The sequence below is a fragment of the Castor canadensis genome, chromosome 4, assembly GCF_047511655.1.
Source record: "Castor canadensis chromosome 4, mCasCan1.hap1v2, whole genome shotgun sequence".
NCBI lineage: Eukaryota > Metazoa > Chordata > Mammalia > Rodentia > Castoridae > Castor > Castor canadensis.
The window spans coordinates 426,555-447,805 of NC_133389.1; the positions used below are offsets into that span (position 1 = coordinate 426,555).

At 47.3% G+C, this 21,251-nt stretch overlaps 1 protein-coding gene across 4 annotated transcripts in view; it reads right to left on the reverse strand.

Annotated features, from left to right (window-relative positions):
* The window catches only part of Ctdp1 (CTD phosphatase subunit 1), a 105,733-nt gene that overhangs the window by 41,833 nt on the left and 42,649 nt on the right, over positions 1-21,251 (reverse strand). For 3 of the 4 annotated variants that reach the window (XM_074069599.1, XM_074069598.1, XM_074069600.1), the window contains exon 12: positions 11,124-11,311. In XM_074069599.1, the coding sequence (XP_073925700.1) occupies positions 11,124-11,311 (188 nt within the window). Of the gene's footprint in view, positions 1-11,123; positions 11,312-19,391; positions 19,537-21,251 lie in introns of those variants that run through there. The other variant, XR_012446959.1, reaches the window with a different exon arrangement.

Here is a 21,251-nt window from a genome sequence, read left to right on the forward strand (position 1 = left end):
TCATGAAAACGATGAGTTGAGTCACTTCATGCAATGGGCTCCTACCACAGTTCGTGAGCTCAGACTCTCCAAGGACAGCCAGTCAACATGGCCTGTACCTCACTACAAATGCTCCTGCCACTCCTCTGCGCTTTGCCTTCCCGCTCTTGAGGAGGCAGGTGACAGTTTCAGCGTCAGGACCACTGGGGCAGCCTGCAGCCTGATGGTGCAAACTGCCCCTTAACCAACGGTTCTTCCAAGTCACGAGCTACACTCCAAGCCTCTGCTACACGAGGGCCCGAGGCTGGCTCCTTTTATTGTGGCGACATACAGTGTGGGGGCAGACTGGGAGATGGAAATGTGAAAGGGAGAGATGGAGCACGCCAGAACCTGGGAAGAGCAGGAAGAATGGACACCAAGAAGAGGAAACAACGAGACACACAAGAACCAGTCTCACATCATTCTTTGTAAAACCAACCGGCAAATGGGGTGGACAAGCATGCTAATGGTGGCCTGCAGAACAAAGGATGGAGAATGACGTCCACATGGTAGCCTTCTGCTTAGTCTTGGAAGAACCCAGCATTGTCTCGATAGCAGGTACCTTCAGAAAAACCAGGGGCTGACTGGGAGGCATCTGCAGGTCCTGAACAAGGTCACACTTGCAGAGCATCTGCATCATGGAAGCAGCCATGTTGGAGTCTAACCACTGTTCATTCCTGGACTCTCTTACTACTGTGGACTACAGGAAGCTTACATCCTCACACAGAGTTAGGAGTCTTGAAATTAGGGCAGAAGGTCCCAGACTCCCTCCTGAAAGCACAAACTCCGGTGGAGCAGGCTCATAGGAGGTATAGCATCTGCTCACAGAGCAACATCTGCACTTATCAGAAACTGTTCTTTTTTTTTTTTTCTTTGGCAGTCGGGGGCTTGAACTTGGGGCTTTTGTACTTGCTTGACAGGTGCTTTGGCTTTGCCACTTGCGCTATGCCTCCGAATGTCTAGTTATTATGGGATAGGGTCTCACTCTTTTGTCCAGGACAGCCTGAACTGACCCTTCTATTTTAGGGTTTCTGCCATTGCTGGGAAGACAGGCACAATTGTTGCCACAATGCCCAACCCTTTTCTGTTGAGACAGGGTCTCACAAACTTTTTTTTGTCTAGGCTGGCCTGGACTGTGATCCTCTCGCTCTCGTTCTTCCTTGCAGCTTGGATGACAGGGATGTGCCATGATACTGATTGAGATGGGGTCTAACTTTCTGCTTGGGCTGGCCTGAAATCAAGGTCCTCTGATCTCAGCCTCCCAAGTGGCTAGGATTAAGGTGTGAGTCACTAGTGCCAGGCTTAGTGACAATATTTTAACATAAAAAGATTTTTATTAGTGAAATCCAAAGATTAAAAAAAAAAAATCGAAGACAAAATGATCTAAAGGTTCAAAATATAGAAGACACTAAAAGCGCCTGATTTTAGTTCCACTACTGCTGTCCTGGACCTAAAGTTGCCACTAAGGAGGATGGCAAGGCCTGGCCCATGTATGAATCTGAGGCGCTGGGTGGGGAGGTGGTCCCCACCAGGTATACTGTGGGCCTTCTACCCCAAGTGGCTACCATCAAATGCTGACATACCTGGATGCCTTTCCACCCTCAAACATAACACACACCACGTGACTCTCAGGCACAGTGTAGTATGGTTCAGAAGCTGCCTCCTGTGTGAATTCCAGGCTCAGCACTGACAAAAAGCTCTGGAAGGCCCTGTTCCCTGGTGCCAGGCCACCTCTCTCCAGCCTACCCCACAGCAAGCAGTGCACTCAGCTCAGAGTCTGGAAACTCACTTCCTTCCTGGGGTCAACACACATGGAGTCAGCCACATAGCCGTTCTGGCTTCACTGGGGAGGTTTGATTCTGTCAAGCATCTATGTTTGCCACACACAGCTTAACTGAGTAAAGCAGGGAAATAAAGCCTTTTTCCGCCCTCACCACCAGTTCTTTCAAGGTCCACCTAACTCTGTTTTTAAAAAACAGTAGTCAAGAACTGTGTGGAAAGCATGAGTTACAGGAAAGATAATCAATTTAGGATTACTCCGACCCCAGGTGTGGGTTGTTTTTCCCATCTGACCATTAAGGAGACCATAATCTCATAGGCCCTGCAGAACAGGCTGGGATCTGGCTCACAGTGGTGCAGGGGTGCAATTTGTGCTAGAGCAAAGGCTTCTCATACTTTAGAAATAGATGACTTCTCCTGACACAGGACTCCAAGGAAACAAGCAGCAGAGTGCTTCCTCCTTCAGGACAGCAGGACCACAGGGAGAAGGGATGGACGGGGACAGCAGGTCTAGGACCCTGCCCTGGTATAAATTGTTAATGCTGGAAGCCACACTAGCCCAATCCCTTTTTATTTTTTTGAGACAGGGTTTTGCTATGTAGCCCAGGCTGACCTTGAACTCACAATTCTGCCCCAGTCTCCTGAGTGCTGGGATTAGAAGCGTGCACCATGTCTAGTTTAGCCCCAGCCTTTCTGTTCTCAGCATATAAATACAGGAAGAGCTTCATTCTTGTTTAAAGAATGTTTGGAGGACATCTTAAAATGTACATGATTACATTTCAGTGATTAAAAATTACCTCAAAAATTAGAAACAGGCCCTGGCAATAGATGTCTGCAATAGATCCCAGCTTTTACTTCCTCTTAGCCTAACTTGCAATATTTATATTTTGCTTTTACAACCAGCTGCACAGCTCCGCAGAGAAATATTGACAGATTTAATTTTGGAAAAAATTAAAGCTTAAAAAAAACATATCCAGTCCAATGTGGAATAAAGCAAGAATATAAACACGAATAATGTATGTAAATTTCCACCCCAATATTTCAGTTTTCTGAACAAAATATTTTCCATGCACACATGGATTGTGCCTGAAGTTTACTATCCAAAAGGATGTAGAACTATTTTAATAAATCTGCACTACTGTTCATGTCAGTATCAAACCTGGTGAAGACTGGCAGTCTAAAGTATGCATTTATCAAGCTGCTGTCATGACCACCATGGTTTATCTGGCAAGAAAAGACCAGCGCAGGCCTGCAAAGGGGCTGGGCCCATGTGCTCAGAGCAATGGCAGGCTCTGAGCACAGACCAACAGCAGGCTCACTCCGCTGTGCAACAAGCCTGGTCACACTCCTCACACAAGTAAGGATGACAGACCGCAGGGTTGGCATCTGGCAGGTCTGACGGCAGGGAGCCAGGCAGGTGCTGCACACAGGGCCCCAACAGTGTAATGGCTGACAACACCAGGTGACACCTGGCCATGGTAACAAGCTGCAGGACAAGCCTGCTGTGAGCAGATCAAGTTTTCTGGGTAGCCCCTGGGGTCCCACATTTCCAGGTGGCTGATGTGATCGACCACACTCTTAACACAGTCTGCCACAGTAGGATGAAGAGGAGGAGCAGTCCCAGCACAGCTGCCACGGGCTCACGTTCTGTGCTGAGCCTCGCTCCCCGAGGGCTCTCTACAGAACCACTTAGGATGCTGCCAGCTGCCAAGTCAGGGAAGGAACTGGGGCTCCACAGGCCCCAAGAAAAAAGCAAGGCCTATTTTCTTAATGATGGGCAAGTACAGCTGGGCGTGGTGGTGCATGCCCCATATCCTAAGCACTCAAGGCTCAGGCAGGAGGACCAAGAGTTCAAGGCCAGTTGGGCAATGATTAAAAAACACCTTTATACAGCAGCTGCTTGTGTAAGTTGAATGTTGTTTCAGGGTGAGTCCAGAGCTTATCCCCTGGATGTATCAAGTGCTGCCTTAGGACCCCATGATCCTGTTTGTGGGTTGGTGCTTGGCAGTCTCTTTCTTTCTGGTAGTACTGAGGCCTTGCACTTGCTAAGTAGGCACTTTACCACTTGAGCCACACCTCAGCTCTTTTTGCTTTAGTTGTTTCTGGGATAGGGTTTCGTGTTTCTGCCTGGGCAGCCTACACTGCAATCGTATTTACGTTTCCTGTGTAGCTGTAATGACAGATGCACACCATCAAATCAGCTTATAGGTTGAGATGGGGTCTCGGCTAATGTTCTGCCCAGGCTGGTCATGAGCTTTGATCCTCCTGATCTCCACCTCCTGAGTTGCTTGGGATTAGCTATGAGCCACTGCACCTGGCCTGAGCAATCTTTTGTTTTCAAAGAGATTTCTGTTCACATAGCTGTGCAATCACGGAACTGTGAATTCTCAAACACAGAACAGAATGGTGCAAGGGAGAATATGTCACCCCACCCTGTGAAGTCTGCTTTAGTAGCAACAGCCAAACAGGCTGCACAGAACACGCACATCTAGGGACACAATTTAGTCATGTTGGGTGTTTTCCAAAACAGTTACCTTGATGCATCTGTCATGACTGTTCTGAAAAGCCTGCAGACTCTCATGCAGGTTCAGGTCACAGGTGAGTTCGAACCAGCAGTATCTGAGCCCCTCCTGGGGGAGCAGTCACAAGTTCAGCCTTAGGTTTGACCTTCCCCAGACCCTGGTTCACTGCTGGACCGTGGGCGCTGCTCCAGGAGCTGACCCTGCAGGCCAGCAACACACGCATAGCCGTAGGCCTACATAGGATTTCAAATATGGCGGTGTGTACCCTCCAGCCTTGCTAGGATGGGTCTGCCCACTTCTAGGTGGTATCTGCAGAGGACTTCTAGGTCTGGCTGGCCTACTGTTCTGTGTGGTCCTCCATGTTCCTCTGTCTCCATCCCCAGAAGTGGGCACCATGAGCTCTAGACTGCACCTCTCCCTGTGTCCTGTCCTGTCCCTTGTGGCATGTCTCCCCTTCCTGAGGTTGTTCTGTACTTCCTCAACACCTCTGCTCCAAGCGTGTGTCCTTGGCTCTGCTGTATCATTTTCCTTCAGTCCTCCTGTCCCTGAGTGTGGGACCTATTTCCTACAGATGGCACAGTTATGTGGCTCAGTCAGCCCACCAGTGTGTGCCTTTTGGTCAGACGACTCGATCCACTCATAGGCAGAATCTCCAACAACGAGGAGTCTACATCTGCCATCTCACTTTCTGCTTTTCACGTCTCATGTAGTTTTTGTCCTGTTCCTTTACTACTTTTTTATACATGAAGTGGCTATTTTCTGCCATAACATTTTAATTCCTCAATGATTTTTCAGAGTATTTTTGAAGCTCTAAGGCTTGCAATACACATCTTACATGACCAGGTCTACTTTACATCCACACTCACCAAATTTCTATGCAGTGCCAGCCCCTTCCCCGTTGCAGTTATGAACCCAAAACACGCTGTTGTAATGACCTTGTAGAGGGAAGGAGAGCAAGTGACACTTGCCTTGGTGTCTGCCACCTGTGGCTCTCATCTCTTCCCATGGGCTATTTACTGCCTGCTGTCATTTCATGACTCAAGTAGGCTTTGTTCCCATCAGTCTCTCCTGTGCTATCACTGGTAAGCAACACACTTGTGCACGTTGTGTGCTGGCAGTACACCTATGTGTACACGGCTTTACACCATGAACTGGTCAAGAAAGGAGGGAAGCATGCAGCAACACCAGCCTCAAGGCTGGGCTCTCTGACGGTGCTCTCAGCCTGATTGTGCCTGTATTCCTTGGAAGGCAGTCTGCTGGCAGAAGATTCTCGGTAGCATCAGGAAAGCGTTCCTTCACATCTGAGAGGTGGTTTTACTGGATATAGGTGTCCTGTGAACAGCTGCTCCTCAGGTACTCACTGCCCTCTCCTGTTGGGCTGGGATCTTACTGGGGCTCTCCACGAATGTGTCACTGTTTCTCTTGCTACCTTCCAGTCTTTCTCGCCAGCTTTGGCTTTCTGTATTTCCTTGCATTGTGTCTGGGTGTGTGGATCTCTGCACTTACCCAATGGTTCCATTAAATTTGGCAAGTTTTCAGTCACTATTTCTTGGAATTTTTTTTTCTCTCTTCTCCTAAAGAATCTCTTTCTCAGCTGGTTGCCAGTGGCTCACACCTGTAATCCTAGTTATTTGGGATGCTGAGGTAGAGAATTATTGACATTTGAGGCCAGCCCAGGCAAACAGTTCCTAAAACCCCCATCTCCAAAAGTAACCAGAGCAAAATGGACTGGAGGTGTGGCTCAAGCGGCAGAGTGCCTGCTTTGCAAGTATGAATCCCTGAGTTAAAAAATAAAACCCTTTCCCAGTTATCATAACTAAAAGCAACTTTTATTTAGTGTAGTGTGTACACATGCCAAGAGTTGGGACTCATGTAACCTTCCTGGGAGGGAAAGGGATGGAGCAGGCCTGGGCAGAACTGTCCTGGCTGTTCCTGCTGACCACATGCTCTCAATGAGGAGGGGAGGGCTGGGGCAGCACTGACTGCTGGTAACCTGTCAGGAAATTAAGCCTTTACAAATCAGTGTTATGTATGTATGTGTATGTATGTAAGATCACATATGCATTTATATGCACATATATCTTATAGGTTTAGCTTCCACATGAGAGAAAAGAGCTTTACCCTTTTGAGCCTGGCTTACTTCACTAACATCATGTTCTTCAATTCTATCATTTACCTGCAAACAACATAATTTCATCCTTCTTTATGGCTAAATAAAACTGCATTGTGCATATATACCACTTTTTCTTAATCCCTTCATCAGTTGTAGGGCATCTGGGATGTTTGCAAAGTTTGACTCTTGTGAACAGTGCTACCATAAGCATGGGTGTGCAAGTGGCTCTATCATATCCTGGTTTACATTCCTTTGGATATATGTCCAGGAGTGGTACTGCTCAATCTTATGGTAGATCTGTATTTTTTGTTTTTTGAGGAGTTTCCATACTGCTTTCCAGAGCAGTTGCGCTAATTTACAATCCCATCAACAACGTGGAAGTGCTCTTTTTTCCCCTCATCATCAGAATTTATTATTTTACGTGTTATTGACAATAGCCATTCTGGCTGGGGTGAGGTGGAATCTCAGTGTCATTTTGATTCCGTTTCCTTTATGGTCAAAGATGCTGAGCATTTCTTTATGTATTTATTGGGCATTTGTGCTTCCTAACTTTTTTTTAATTGTTATTATTCATTTATTCACAAGTGCATACATTGTTTGGGTCATTCCTCCCCCCTGCCCCCCACCCCCACCCTCTCTCCCACTTCCTAACTTTTGAGAACTGTTTGTTCCATTCATTTGCCCATTTATTCAGTGGGTTGTTGATTCTTTTAGTTTTGTGAGCTCCCTATACATTCTGGTTCTTAATTTCTTGTCAGATGTATAGCTGGCAAAGATTCTCTCCCATTCTATTGGCTGTCTCTTCAGTTTAGTGACTGTTTCCTTTGCTGTGCAGAAGTTTTGTTTCATGCAGTCCCATTTGTTAATCCTTCCTCTTAACTGCTAAGCTACTGGAGTTCTATTCATAGATTCATTACTTAAGCCTAGGTGAGCCAGTGTGTTTCCTACGATTGTGTTAGTGGATCTGCTGAGAAGACTACAGGGAGGTGGGAGAGGGAATGGGAGTGACGGAGAGCGGAAAATTCTGAAACTCTGCATCTGTGTATGAAGATAATACAATGCAATGCAGCTTAAGTGTTGACTGACAGGAGAGCAGGTGATAAAGACTAAGTAATGGAGGGTAATCTGATTAAAGTGTGGTATATACATGTTTGAAACACCAAGGCAAAACCCCATTGATCCATCAACACATATTTTTAAAAAATGAAGGACAGGAAGGTAAAACAGGTCCTGTTTGGATATAGGTACTAGTGGGAGGGAGGAAGGTATAAGGAAAGGAGGAGGAGGACAGATATGCTGGAGGTACTTTGCATCCACGTGCGAAAAGAGAAGAATGAGACCTGTTCAAATTGTTCTAAGAAGTAGGGAAGGGGGTCTGAGGGATAACGCTGAAGGGGGTAAATCTAATTAATATATAAGCACATATGTATCACACTGTATCCCCCCACAACTATTATATCCTAATAAAAAAACAAAACCAAATGTTTCCTCCCTCCCCAAACCAAAGTAAAACAGCACTTGCGCAATGACCTCTCTTTGTGAGGAGCTGGTGAACTGACAGGCCAAGTCTTTGAAGTCCAACTGCAGCTGGTGCACATGGGGCTGCTCCACCTTCAACACCCCACCGCTACAGAGCCCAACTCCAGCAGCCCAACCCAGCTCCACCTGAACTCTTCTGGCCATACCAAATAGATTTTGCTTAGAGCACTCACTGCAACTTGTACAACTTCTAGCTGGAGGCTCTCTTGCTCTCTCACCATGTGGTGCTGAAATGGAGATGTGGAGCAGACCAGAGCAGAGGCAGAGCAGGCAGTGACCTGCCCGAGGGCCCAGTAAACTACCCAGTGCTCCCTCCACAAGTCACAGCTGCCCTCCTCCAGCCTGAGGTTCTTTTCTAATGTCCTGTGTATCTTTCTGTGAACTTCAATTTTGCCATGGGCAGACAATTTAGTAAAATCAGAGACACAGCAGGGATGTGAACTCATGCTGAAGATCTTAGAGCTCTGCGGCTCTTGGGCTCCACTGGCCACAGCAGGGAGAGGTGGCTGGCTACCCTGTGCACATGAAGATGCCACACTCCTGACAGGCCTCACTGGAACACTGTTTTTTTCCCCAATACAGCAGTTAAAAATCTCTACTTTAAACACAGTACTGCTCCTAACTAGTAAATACAGAGATAGGCTACTGGATGGAAACCTCAATTCCTGGCTCATCTGAGCTGAGAATCGCTCATCTCGAGTCATTCTTACAAATACAACACATATCCCTAATACTGTCTCCCTCTGCTTCCTGTGTAACCAGTATGGCATCAATCAGCCATACTCTTTCTGAACTGCCATTTTTCACCTGCAGAACAGTTCAAGAGCCAGACCAGAGAGGGAGTGGACAACTTCAGCTGATAACGAAAGAGCTACATGCAAAGTGCTGAGTGCTTTGCACACAATACCATCCTGAGCTACACACCTGAACTAACTTGAGGCTTCCAGTGCTGATGCTGCTGTCACACTTATCCCTGTCACCAGCAGACACATGCAAGATAAACACAGTTTCTGACACGGGGTTCTGCCTCCCATGCACACTTTTTCTTTTCTTTTTGGTGGGAATGGGTTTTGAACCCAGGACCTCAAGCTTGCTAGGTAGGCATTGTACCACTTGGGCCACAACTCCAGCCCTTTTTGCTTTAGTTTATGTTTTAAGTAAGTTCTAATATTTTTGTCTGGGGCCAGTATTGGACTGCAATCCTACTCCTGCCTCCTTCAGAGCTGGGATGACATATGCATCACCATAACTCTTTTGATGGGTGAGAACGGTGGTCTCACTAACTTTTTGCCTGAGGGTGGATTTGCATCACGATCCTCCCCATCTCCACTTCCTGAGTAGCCGAAATTACAGGCTTCCTTTCTTAGGAAGTTTCTGGAAGATGAATTCCGGCAAAATGAGGCAAACAGGAAACACACAAGAGAAACAGCAGAAGCCATGGCCAGGGGAGAGAGAGCAGCAGGCTTGGAAAGGGGCTAGCACAGGGCAGAAGTGTAGGGATAGGCAGAAAGAGGGAGAACTCTAAGCAAAAGATCACCGTCAAATCCAGGGAAGACAAAAAGACATTTAAGAAAAGAATAATCACAGTGGTCTACCAGATTCAGTGAAATGGTTTAGTCATAATATGTGCCGCATAATTTTGTAATCCAATCCCTGATATGACTACATTGGCTGGAGTGAGGGAAGAAAGAATTAGCCACACCTTCTTTCTCTTCCATAGTGAGAACACAACAAAGCAGCCATCATATGACCTGCAGGTCCCATGCCAGAAGCAGGTTGTGGTTTCCTCTGGGGGTGAGGGCAGAGGTGGGAGGCACAGGGATTATTAATTTTCATTCTAACCCTTTTAGTGCTTTTGCATTTTATGCATCTTTGTGTTTCACTTTAGTAAAACAAAATTTTAAAAGCAAATATTTACATAGAATATTTCCCCTACCATTTGATAACTGTACAGAGAGATCAAGAGAACCAAACAGAATGCTCAGAAACAGACCTACATACACAATCATTTCAAGTCAATGGAGAACATGGTCTAAAAAACTGTAATAGGACTGTAACCTGACATTTGGAAAAAAAGAGAAGTCCTTCTATAAAATAGGCGAATTTTAATTTACTAAGATTTGAGCATAAAAGTCAAGACCTCAAAATATCTATGGGAAACATGGTTACTGAAGGCCCCCAGGCTAGCAAACACAGAACAGTCATAAACAAAAAATGATTGCTGCTACATAGTAACTCAATCTCTGCCTGGCAGAAGATTAAAAAGCTGAAAAGAAAGATGACAGAGTACAGGAAAAATGTTGCACATGCCCAAGGTGATAATTCTGTCACGTGAGAAAGCACCGACCAACCAGGCATGAGGAGAGTGAAGACCCTGTGCAGCTCCAAGCACAGGAAGAGGTTCCGTGTGTCCAGACAGCATGCACATCGAGCCAAGGTTCACCATCTGACCATCACATGCCAGCGACACCTGTGGCGAGGCTGTGAACTCGGCAAGTGAGTCCTGATGGCCAGGACCAGTCCCACACAGTGGGACCTCACCTGTGCAACACCTGTGCCCATGAGAGGGTGAGCACAGAAGTGCCCATGATGTGGTCTCTAAAGGAAAGGACCACATATCCATGGCAGGGACCATGAGTGCAGGCAATGCAAGAACGTGATGAATAACACCTGCCTGTAGGCTCCCAAAGATAACCACTACATTCCTTCAGAGACCAAGGGTATACCTTCATATGCACAGGTGCTGCCATTCACTGTTGGCACAGGCATGTCTGAAAGGGACAGGGAGACCTGCCCAAGTGACACTGAAACCCCAACTCTGGAAGAATCCAGGTTTTCATGAATGCAATGGTCTCGAGGACACCCAGGAAGAGTCAGTAGATTTCTCTCCCACACTTTGACCCATGTCTATAACAATATGCAGATCTTGATGACACAATGTATTGCTGAAGACACCAGATGGTGTCTGGCACCCCAGGGACAGCTTGCAGGCCAGGGGCCTGGACCACCTGTCCTCATCCAGACCCTCTCCCTCACCCATCCACCTTCCCTCACCTGGGCTCGCTCTCACTCAGGTCCATCCTAACCTAGGCCCTTGGTTACCTTTCCTCTCCTGGACCCTCAACTACCTCCCTCACCAGGGCCCCTCTCACCTGGGCCCACGGATGCCTGCAGTGCTCCTCTCACAGGATGAAGATGACCCCAGAGCCTGCTCCCTTTGAGTCCTCAAGGCCTTAGGCTTTCTGGGCTGAGGTGCCCCGTCTTGCTCATCATCCTGGTCTTCTGGCTTCTTTTTCTCACTGTCACTGTCATCGCTGCCTTCTCCAAGGATGTCATCAACCTAACAAAGGGTATAGAGTCAGGGGCCTTTCTGAGGAGCAGTGTGACCCGCCCTCCCCCAGAAAGGCAGTAGCTGTGTGGTCCCCACATAAGGGGGCTCTCAGCGCCACTCCAAAGGGCTTAGATGTTTACTTGTGCTTTCTACTTGAACCATGGTATCTAAAACTAAGCCAGAGGGATAATGTGAACGTGTGGACACCCTGGGGAAGGGATGATGGCTTCCTGCTCATGGGCTTGAGTTCTGGTGTTGTGCTGATGGATTTTATGTGGGAAATCAGGCATTCACTTGAAATTCTCTGGGTCAGTGAGACCCAGGGCCTGAGCGTGTGGCTCCTCACAAGGCAGTACAGTCCTCAGTTCTGGAGTTGGGGGATACAGCCGTGTTGCAGGGCGGCTGCTGTGTTTGCTTGCTTCCTTTCCAATCTGCCCCAGTTTAGGGACACACCACAAGAGCGCTGCTTCAACAGTGTGGTATGTGGCGGGGCGGGAGGGGGCAGGTCCGCCGGGCACTTCAGATGATATGGACTGAGGACAGGCAAAGGGAAGTGAGGCAGCAGCAGGAGATGCTAGCACTCAGGAATTTCACTCAGCCCAGCACTACTAGAGCACTGCCAGGGCCTATGCAAATGTGTAGGTGGTGGACAGCCCCATATGAAGGGGTGAGGGACGAACCAGGATCTGGACTCAGCATTCTGGTCCCAGAACCCAAGCACTCAGTTTTTGTCCTGTGCTGCACGGAGCCAGGATGAAAGGAGATGCAGAAAGGAAAATGTGCATAGCAGAGAGGGACTGAGTTCAGCTGCCCACAGTGGACAGAAGCTTCTTTCATTTCAGCTTTGATCGCATAGTGAGAGGGACTTGCCCATCAGGGAACTGGCCACCATGTGCCAACAGTGCCCACCAAAGGTCATGACAGGCAGCGCTCCTTCAGGGTTCACCAACCCAAGAGTACAGCTCTCTTCCAAGCTCTGCTAGGCCGAGAGGCAACCTGTGTGACACAATAGTCAGGAGGGTCCCTGTGACAGGAGGAATAGTTATAGCCACCCAAGGACCTTGAGGGACCCTCCAGCATGGCCAGCTACTCCTGAATCCCCATCAAAATGGGTCTCAGATGTCCGTGCTGGCAATCATGTGTGGAGCTGACACAAGCGTGCACTGATTCTGCAGGCTGGCTGAAATCTGACCTCTCCACTGTGCTTAAATCTGCTTTCCCTCCTATGACTCAGTTTATGATTGAATGACACACATCTTTCAAAGGATTTCTTTTACAAAAAAGGGTAACTACTTTTTGAAAGTTACCTACAATGAGCTATTTAAAAGATGCTGAGATTTTTTTTTTAAATCTTAAAAACTTCAAAGCACGTATGTAAAGAGAAAAAGCAAAATTCAATATACACAGAGTAAGTCCTGAAATCTCTACCAAAAAAGGACAAACACAGGTTAACATTGAATGCTACTGTATCTTGCCAACACACAGAAAACAGATGTTTCCATCAACCAGTTTCTAGGAGAAACAGATTCTGAGTTAAATCTCATCAGAGCTGGCCTGAGCGAGTGAGGTAAGACAGCTGGGGGGTCCGGGGAAAGAACTGGGAAGGGAAACCAGTGGGAAGAGAACAAGGCAGGAAGAGACAACTTGAATGTGAGAAACAGAACAAATAAAAGTGGAGAGGTGAGAAGAGCAAACCAGGAGCTCACCCAGCAGTCCAGGCAAGAGGCTGGGTTCTACACTTCCCTTCCCCCTCTTCCGCCTGTGCGGGAGGATCTGGGGGACTCAGGGCTGTTTCTTCCTGGATGCGCGGGCCAAGACCAGCGAAGAAGCTTGTAAGTTATCTGCTCTACACTAGCTTTGGCAGACAGGACTGGGACCTCCCTTAAAGAGACAGCATCACTCACATGACCCAGTACATCAACTCCAGGAACAGGTTTCTATTAAGCCCACGTTCAAATCAGCTAAAAGTATTTGGAACCAAAACAAATGTATTTCTGTCATTGGCCAAAAGAATAAATATCCTAGTCATCTTATGTAGTAAAACTGGAACCATTTATAGATGCTGTAAGTTAACCTCCTCTAAGAGTTTTCCCAAGGACGTCGAAAAGGATGGCAGGGTGAAATGCACAGCACCGCATGGTCTGAAACAGCTCATCCATGTCTTTTGTTTTGGATGCTGCTGGCACATGGTGGCCTCTGACCTGCACTACTGCTTGGTCCCCTTCTTCATGGCATTCATCCTTTCCCCATCAGCCACAATTTTTGACACATGCCATTAACAGCTCATGGGGAAGCTACAAAAACAGCTACCATCTTATAAAACCTTGTAGCATCTTCAAGATTGCCTGAATTTTGCATCTCCAGGATTATAATCTTAATAAGCACCCAATATACTCAATTCTTCTTTGACCTTGACTAGGTTGATTTTCTGTTGGTTGACAGGGCCTTTGCATTTTACACACAGAATGTTGCTTGAGTTGCTTTGGTGGGAATTACTGTGTAGATGTTGCTTGTGGTGGAGCACAAGGAGGAGGGCAGGAGCCCCAAACTTGTATAATCAGGAGTGCAGGGGGAACTGGTGACTTGCCCCAAGGGTGATGCAACAGAGGGGAGGACATGTGTCACTCTTGGGATGGGCCATCTAAGCTCACTGGAGGAGATTCTCCTGTGATTGTCCAACTGTCATAGTAGGAACAGTCTAGTGGCTTTGCTGAGGGACAGTGGCAGTTCTGAGAGCTGCGAGGATAGCTGGAGCTTCTGGAAGGAACAAGGGCACCAGGAAGCTGGTGAACACCCTGCACTGCTCCTGAGGCCCTGGACAGGACCTCACAGGCCCAAGTTCCTGGAAGGAACAAGAGTACTGAGATACTGGTAGACACCAACCATGCTCCGTAGGCCCTGGGACAGGCCCCCACTTCCTGTGCCAAATTCCTGACCCTGAATATCTGAGACAAGAAGAAGTGGGGGTTGTGTTGAGCCACTGAATCTGTGGCACTTGTTATACAGCACAGAAAACTAATACAGTGGCTGAAGTGTATTCTTAAGTGGAATCATGCTAACTGAGAAGCTATTTTTGTGAACAGAAAACATTCCAAACGCCAAAGAGGAACTTTAATGACATGTGAAGAAAACTCAAACTTGGAAAACAAACTTGAGGCATTCAGAAACTGCCTCTTGGCAGGATTTAAAACTGTCATGCAGATGCTGGCTGTGGGCAGCACATATGTTCTGAAAATGACTTATGCAAATCACACGCTCTAAAACTCAGGGAGAAAGTTCTCAGAGGGAAATGGTAACAGACCTTTATGAAACGAGATAGCTATAATCTTTCCCGCATGTAGATTTTCACATGTAATAAAACCTTAACTCACTAAAACTTCAGTGAACACTTTCAGGAAACAAACATTCATAGCCAGAGAGAGACACAAGAATTCTCACTGAACACTATCAATAAAGAAAAGCCAAAAGCAAGTACAAGCACCTGGTGTAGGAGGAGGCTTTATCTTCTGAATACTCTAATTTATACTTGGTTGTTACAAAGTGGTTCAACAACTTCTACTGACTGAATGCTGCAGTCGAGCTCTTCAGTGTCCTGGACAGACTTTACCCTACCATTTACTGTTATAAAGAGGCCTTATATCTCAGTAGGCACCTAGAACTTACTGGAAGAATGGTGAATTCGGTAAGATAACATGACAGCTCTAACATTAGATTACAGCGTCACACACAGGTATCAGGAGACAAGTAATTCCATAGCACGAATAAACAATTTACAATCAGTTCTCACCTAACTAGCACTCATCACACCTTCTTGGGTTCTGAACCCAGAGGAGTAAGCCTGCAAGAGGAGGCAGATATGGCTGAGTGAGAAGGGAGCTTTCAAGTGTCAAGTCCTCCAACAGCCTATGCAGCTGCGTACTCGTCCTTCTGCTGACTGGCCTTCCTCAAGACAGTTGTTCAAACAGAACAGACGAGTAGGGAAATAAAACCAATGACCATGAATGTGTCCCCATTTCATTATTGCAAGATTAAAATGATACTTTCAGGTATTACTATCACTCTTGGGTTTTTTAAATTTAAAGGTAGTAGGATGTCAATTATCTAAAGAGAAATAGAAAGTTCTTGACTCCTAAAACAAAGATGAAGCCATATGAGACACAGAATTCTTTAAACACTGATTTTCTTCTTGACACACCCCTTTTGGAAGCCTGCAACCACCCAAGTTGGGGAGTGTCCCAACATGGTCATGGTGAGAGTGCAGGCTCACAATCACTGGCCATAAGCACAAGTGATGCAAAGCTCTTGACTAACCAAGAAGTTTCATGGTGATGAAAACAAGCAGTGAAAACTTGGCAAATATTCAATTGTGTATCAAATCTGCACAAAATATATCTGGAACTCAAGACTCATATGATCAATTAACTCTTGGGATAATTTCCAGACCATCTCTCTATGCAGTCTACAGTCAGAAGAACACAGAACTGCAGAGCCCACTTCCCAAACACCTCTGAGCAATCTTACCTGGGATCCTTCTTCCACCTGACACAGAGCTCCACATAAACATCCCCATCCATGGTCTACTCTGACCCCACCAGAAAAAGCATTAGAAATAGGCAGACAAAGTTCCGCTCTGTTTTCATGTGACATTACACCTGCCCAGATGAATCTGCACAGAGGAAGCTCACATCTATGCCTGCCACCACATTCTGCAGTTGTCCAGTCACCATTTATTCTGGGAACTTTTCCTCCCTCAGGGCTCCACAATACAAAGTCTGGACCGTCAACACTGCCCAGAGAGGTCCCTGCTGATCTGATTGTTTCGATCTGTTTCCTTGCTGCTCTTCAGGTTCGGTAATTTCTGATTCTGACTTTAGATTTGCAACCTCATTGCTCAGACAGTTCCACCTACTAAAGCATCCATTAGTGAGATTCAGTGATTTTTACTATACTCAGTGTATTTTTTCATTTCTGAAGTTTCTGGTTGCTAACTTCTAACTTGCCTTTCACCTCAGGATGGTTCACCTTTCAGTGAACAGGGCCACAAAAGCCGTATTAAAGGTCTTGTCTGATGGTTCCAAGGGCAGGGTCATTGCAGGGTGGCACTGCTTCTCACCCTCTGGAAGTCCAGTTGTATTCTCTTGCAGTTCTTGGACAGCACTGACTGTGCACTGGTCTCCAGAGTGTGCCAAGAAGCACCTGAGCCCTGACTGTCCCCAGCCCTGCGTACTCAGGTGACAGCTCTGTGGCTGCTGGTTCACGTCTGTGCTCTTAAGTGAGCCAAGGACTCATGTGGGCTCAAGTCAGCATTAGGGGACTCTACCCCTGGTTGCCCTCAGAGTCTGACCACCCCCATCAGTTGATGGCTACCACCCTGTCACAAGGCAGGAGACAGGGGTGACGGGAACCTCTCCCCACTCTATGCACCACACACCTCTCTGGGCTCCTCTTGCCAGAGGTAAGACTCCCTCTGAAGTTAAGGTTCCTGCACGCTATGCAGCTGCTGTACAGCTCTGTTGACACTGTCCTCAAGACAGTCCAAAGAAAAAATCCAACCTTAACAAAATGGTCATCCCTCTGTGTCTGGAGCCCCTTCCTAGTCTTGGGTCCCTGTGATTTGGTGCACCTGTGGCACAAGGTGGAGGCAGAAAATACAGGAGGAGCTGCCGGGAGAGCCATTGCCATGCCCTCACTCTGTTTGCGGTTCCTCCTTTCACTCTCCTGCCACTGGGCCTTTCCACAGACTTCACTACTTGACTTGCATCACACCTGGATTTTGAGGCCATTGTGGGCTGCTTTACTTCAGCCAGCTCAGAAGCCGCTACTGCTGTTCTTCCTCCAAACTGAAAAGATCTCCTTTTACTGACCAACTGCATTTTTTTTTAGGAACATCATCACTTAATTTGATTATTGAGAGCTAGTACTTAACGTAGTTATCTGGCCTTATAAATTTTACATGTTAACTTTTAGAATACAGTTTATATTCCAAGTGTGGAATTTTCTTCTACTTAGGAGCCCAAACCCACTCATCTCATGAGAGAAACTTTGAAACAAGAACTAAAGGCTGCTTTTGCTAAAGGTGCTGATCCTTTACTGGGGCCTGGAGAAGTCTGATGAAAGCCGGGCATCTCCATCTTTGTTTTGCATCTAACACCTTTGCTACCTTAAACTTTGGGATGTAAGACATATGAATTATTTGAGTGTGTCTCAAGCTGGTAATCCTCCCCCTCCAAGGCTGATGGTCCCCAGATAAGAGTAAAGTATTTTCAAGATTTACAGGGATAGGATAATTAGTTTGTCAACCGCCAGCTTTTACAATGTCCTGCTCCAAACCACTAGAACGGTGCTTAGAAGTCTCCAGTCACTGTCTGACCCACAAGGAGTATGGAGTCATTGCCCCAACTAGCTCCATCTGGCTCCCCATGTCCTTTTTCTCTGAGACACTGTCTCCTGAGCTTATCTCAAGTTCCACAAATAGAGAGACCTGCAGGCAATCCTCTTCTCTGGTGCAGAACCAAACCCAAAATGATGCTCAATCAGACCACAGCTTGCCCAAGCCTGCTTACTGTGTTTCGTTCTCCTCCTCCCTCCTCATCTTTGTTCCTTCCTTATGCAACCCCATGACCAATGCTAATGCCATGGACAGCAGTCAATGCGTTACTGTTTCTTCCTTTTGGCCTGAGATAAATTCCTTTCTTACTTCTCATTTGTCTGTTTGGTCGACTGGGGTGAGTGCTGAGCCTCGTCTGTTGGGGACTCCCAGTGTGAGGTTTCTGGCCTAGGACTCCAGAATCAACTTTGTGTCAACCTTAAGGCCTGACAGATGGGAAGGATTGACAGTGAGAATGGCCAGAAGTACACTGATTTCTAATGAACTGTCAGTGAAGGAGGCAGATTAAGACAGAGGGAAGGAAAGCAGGGAGGAGAAAGACCACAGCTGAGTGTGCACTCGTGCACACACATGGCAGACACACAAGCATGCTGCGCGTGCATTTTGCTATCACCCTGTATCGTGCATCCTGCTGCGGTGGGGACCAAGAAGGGAAGGAGTCTGCATGGGGAGAAGCACCTGTGGCCTCACTCTGCCTGGGCTTTCCTCAGGCACAATGTTCCTTGCACAGGATATGATATGCTCATTATGTCCTCTGCCATCTCCTTGCCCCCAGTGGTGAACTTGAGTTCCTGGGCAGAGTGGGCCTCAGCCAGTACATGCTGAGTGGGGGGGTAAGAGACTAGAAGCAAGAGCCCTTAGAGACCAATTCTCAGCACTCCCCCTGCTTTGCATGACTAACAACTGATTACACGCAGTGTCGCGAGAGCTCCAAGAAATGACAATCTTTAAAAAATGACAGCAAGGAAGACTACATTATTTATAATAATAATTGGTACAAAGAACCACTAACGTACTATTCAGAGTCCTGACTGCACAAACAGAACCAAAACACTACCAGGGCAGCACCTGACCTTCCTCCCCCTGGTGTTTTCCACAACTCCTACAGCTTAACACTTTGGGAGTAATGGAAATGTGCCTGTGACTACCAGTTTATCTGCCTCCAGCAAAGGGACATATCTCATGCGGCCTGTATGTTAACAGGACACGTGGCAGGGGTAGGAAAAGCAATCACGTGAAAAGATCTCTTGCAGTGGCACCAGCCCCTTGCTGAGCACAGCTGTGAGGATCACACTGGGGGTTCTGTCACCAGGTTCTCCTGGAGCCGTCGCTGTGTAGTGAAACTGCCCAGAGCAGACACCAGCCCTACAAGTTTCATGGCCTCCTTAGGATGTGGCAGTTTACCACCTTAAATTAGCTCACATCAAACAGACCTCAAACTAAGGAGGTAATATGTAAGCATACCTCAGTCTCTACTTCCTTTAATGGTCTTTAATTCATACAAACATGAAACTGGGCACAAACCCACCAAGCTTGTAGCTCATGGATCCTAAACAAATTCAATAAAAATAAAACCACCAAGCTATAGGGTAAATGATCCTGGGCTGGGATGTGGCTCAGTGGTAGAGCATGTGCCTACCATGTGCGAGGCCCTGGGTTCCTCCCCAGCACTGCAACAACAACAAAACCAATCTCATTTACCCTGGGAGAAGAGGCCATGTGGTGAAAATAGTGGCTGGCCAACGCGGACATGGCGTGGGGCTGACACACGCGAGGGCAGCCTGACCTGCTGCTGGTGCTGCGTCTACCTGCACCCGTCGTCCACCTTCCCTTGGCAGAAGCTCCTCTGTGTGCACAGGACAAAAGCAAATGCAGATGATCCTCGTTAGACTTGCTTATATTTCATAACTCTTTGGAAAAAGTCAAAGATTTTAAAAGGATCTCTTACAGAACTTCCAACCGTGCTCAGACTGAATGGGCACTTGTGAGCAGGGCGCCAGCCAGGCTCACAGAAGAAACAAGTCAGATATGCTTCTGACTGCAGTGGAACCAGGGGGGCTACATGATGAGGGGCAGTTGACTCTCCCTGAAAACCACTCACTGTGTGGACCAGGGCCACAGCCTGCCTGTAGAGCTCCCTCTGCTGGGCCACAGCATAACCACCACAGCTCAGGACAGCACAGGTGTCCCAGAACCCCCAGATACTGGGACCTGGAAAGCAAAGGACACGTGTGTGTTTGCGTGCATGCGCGCCCAGACGTGAGTGACTGCATGAAGCCAGCAGGTGACCATATGGATCGCCAGCTCCTAAAACTTTATTATATTTAAAGTAGGTGTTTCCAGCAGAGACCTTATTGAAGGAACTCTTGCAAAAGATGCTCTACTATTCAATGGAAAGAATCTGCTGATACATCAAGACAAAATATGTGTCCTAGCTTCTTAAAACTGGGTAGTTTGGAGTTCTTTCATGAACAGATGTAGAAGGCAAACCACCTCCATCCTTGTTAGGGATGACAGCTGTTCTATTCCAGCAGGGGTCTCTGTCCTGTTTTCACATACTCAGGGCTATGCAGTGTTTACAGGTTTGACAAATGCCCAAAACTGGGGAACAACTACACCAAGCAATCTGCGATAATTAAGGAACAGGAAGGGAACCGTGGGAGAGGCATCGCCACATTCAGCAGGAAAGACAGGTGAGGCAGCTCACTCTTGTCTGTGAAGAGGTGTGCTCGGGCAGCTCAGGACAGCAGAGGTGTCTCGTGGTGTGCAGGTATGCCTTCTGAGCCCAGCCTCTAGCCTGCTATGGCAAGGCATTCACATTCTGACATGCAGCAGATGTGCAGGTGTCTTCCACATGGAACACTTCTTCTGAATGTTCTTTCAAATTCACAGCCAATGGCTTGCAACCCATGAGCCTGCAATGGTCTTCATGTGAAACTCCATGTAACCCAGTGCAATGGGGAAGCTTGTCTTTTGCTGCACCTGCTGTCAGGGCCAAAGGAGAAAAGCAGACTGTGCAGCTGGGGACATACCCATCCTCAGATTGGCTTGCAGGAAGCTATTGTGTGTCATATAGGAACCTTCAGAAGGGGTTGGAACCAGCAGCCTCCCTCCAGCTCTTGGCTCCAACTGTTAACCTTGACTGAGGGAAGCCAAGGTTATTATGCTATACATTTAAAAAACCACAGGAGGAATTTAGGGTACCCAGTGCCTGGTTCCTGTGCCCTGGCTGGATTTTGCTGGGTTATGAAGAATGTGTTTTGCTTCATGGTAAGAATTGCCACTACTCTCCAGGAGAACATGGGTGTGGGTGCTGACTCTTTGCAATTGTACCCAGACTGCTCCCCTTCCTCCTCCACTGTCCTGTGGGCAGCTGACAACTCCTGGCCTGACAAATGGCACTGAATAAAGTGAAGTCACATTCTAGCCATGGGCTGGACAGACGGAGGCTTATCTCTGCTTGTGAGAGAAGTCTGTGGCAGCCTGGTTGTGTTTGCACAACTTGCAGCTCTGATGAACACTTAATTGTCCAATGCACATTCCCATAAATAGCTGCACCTA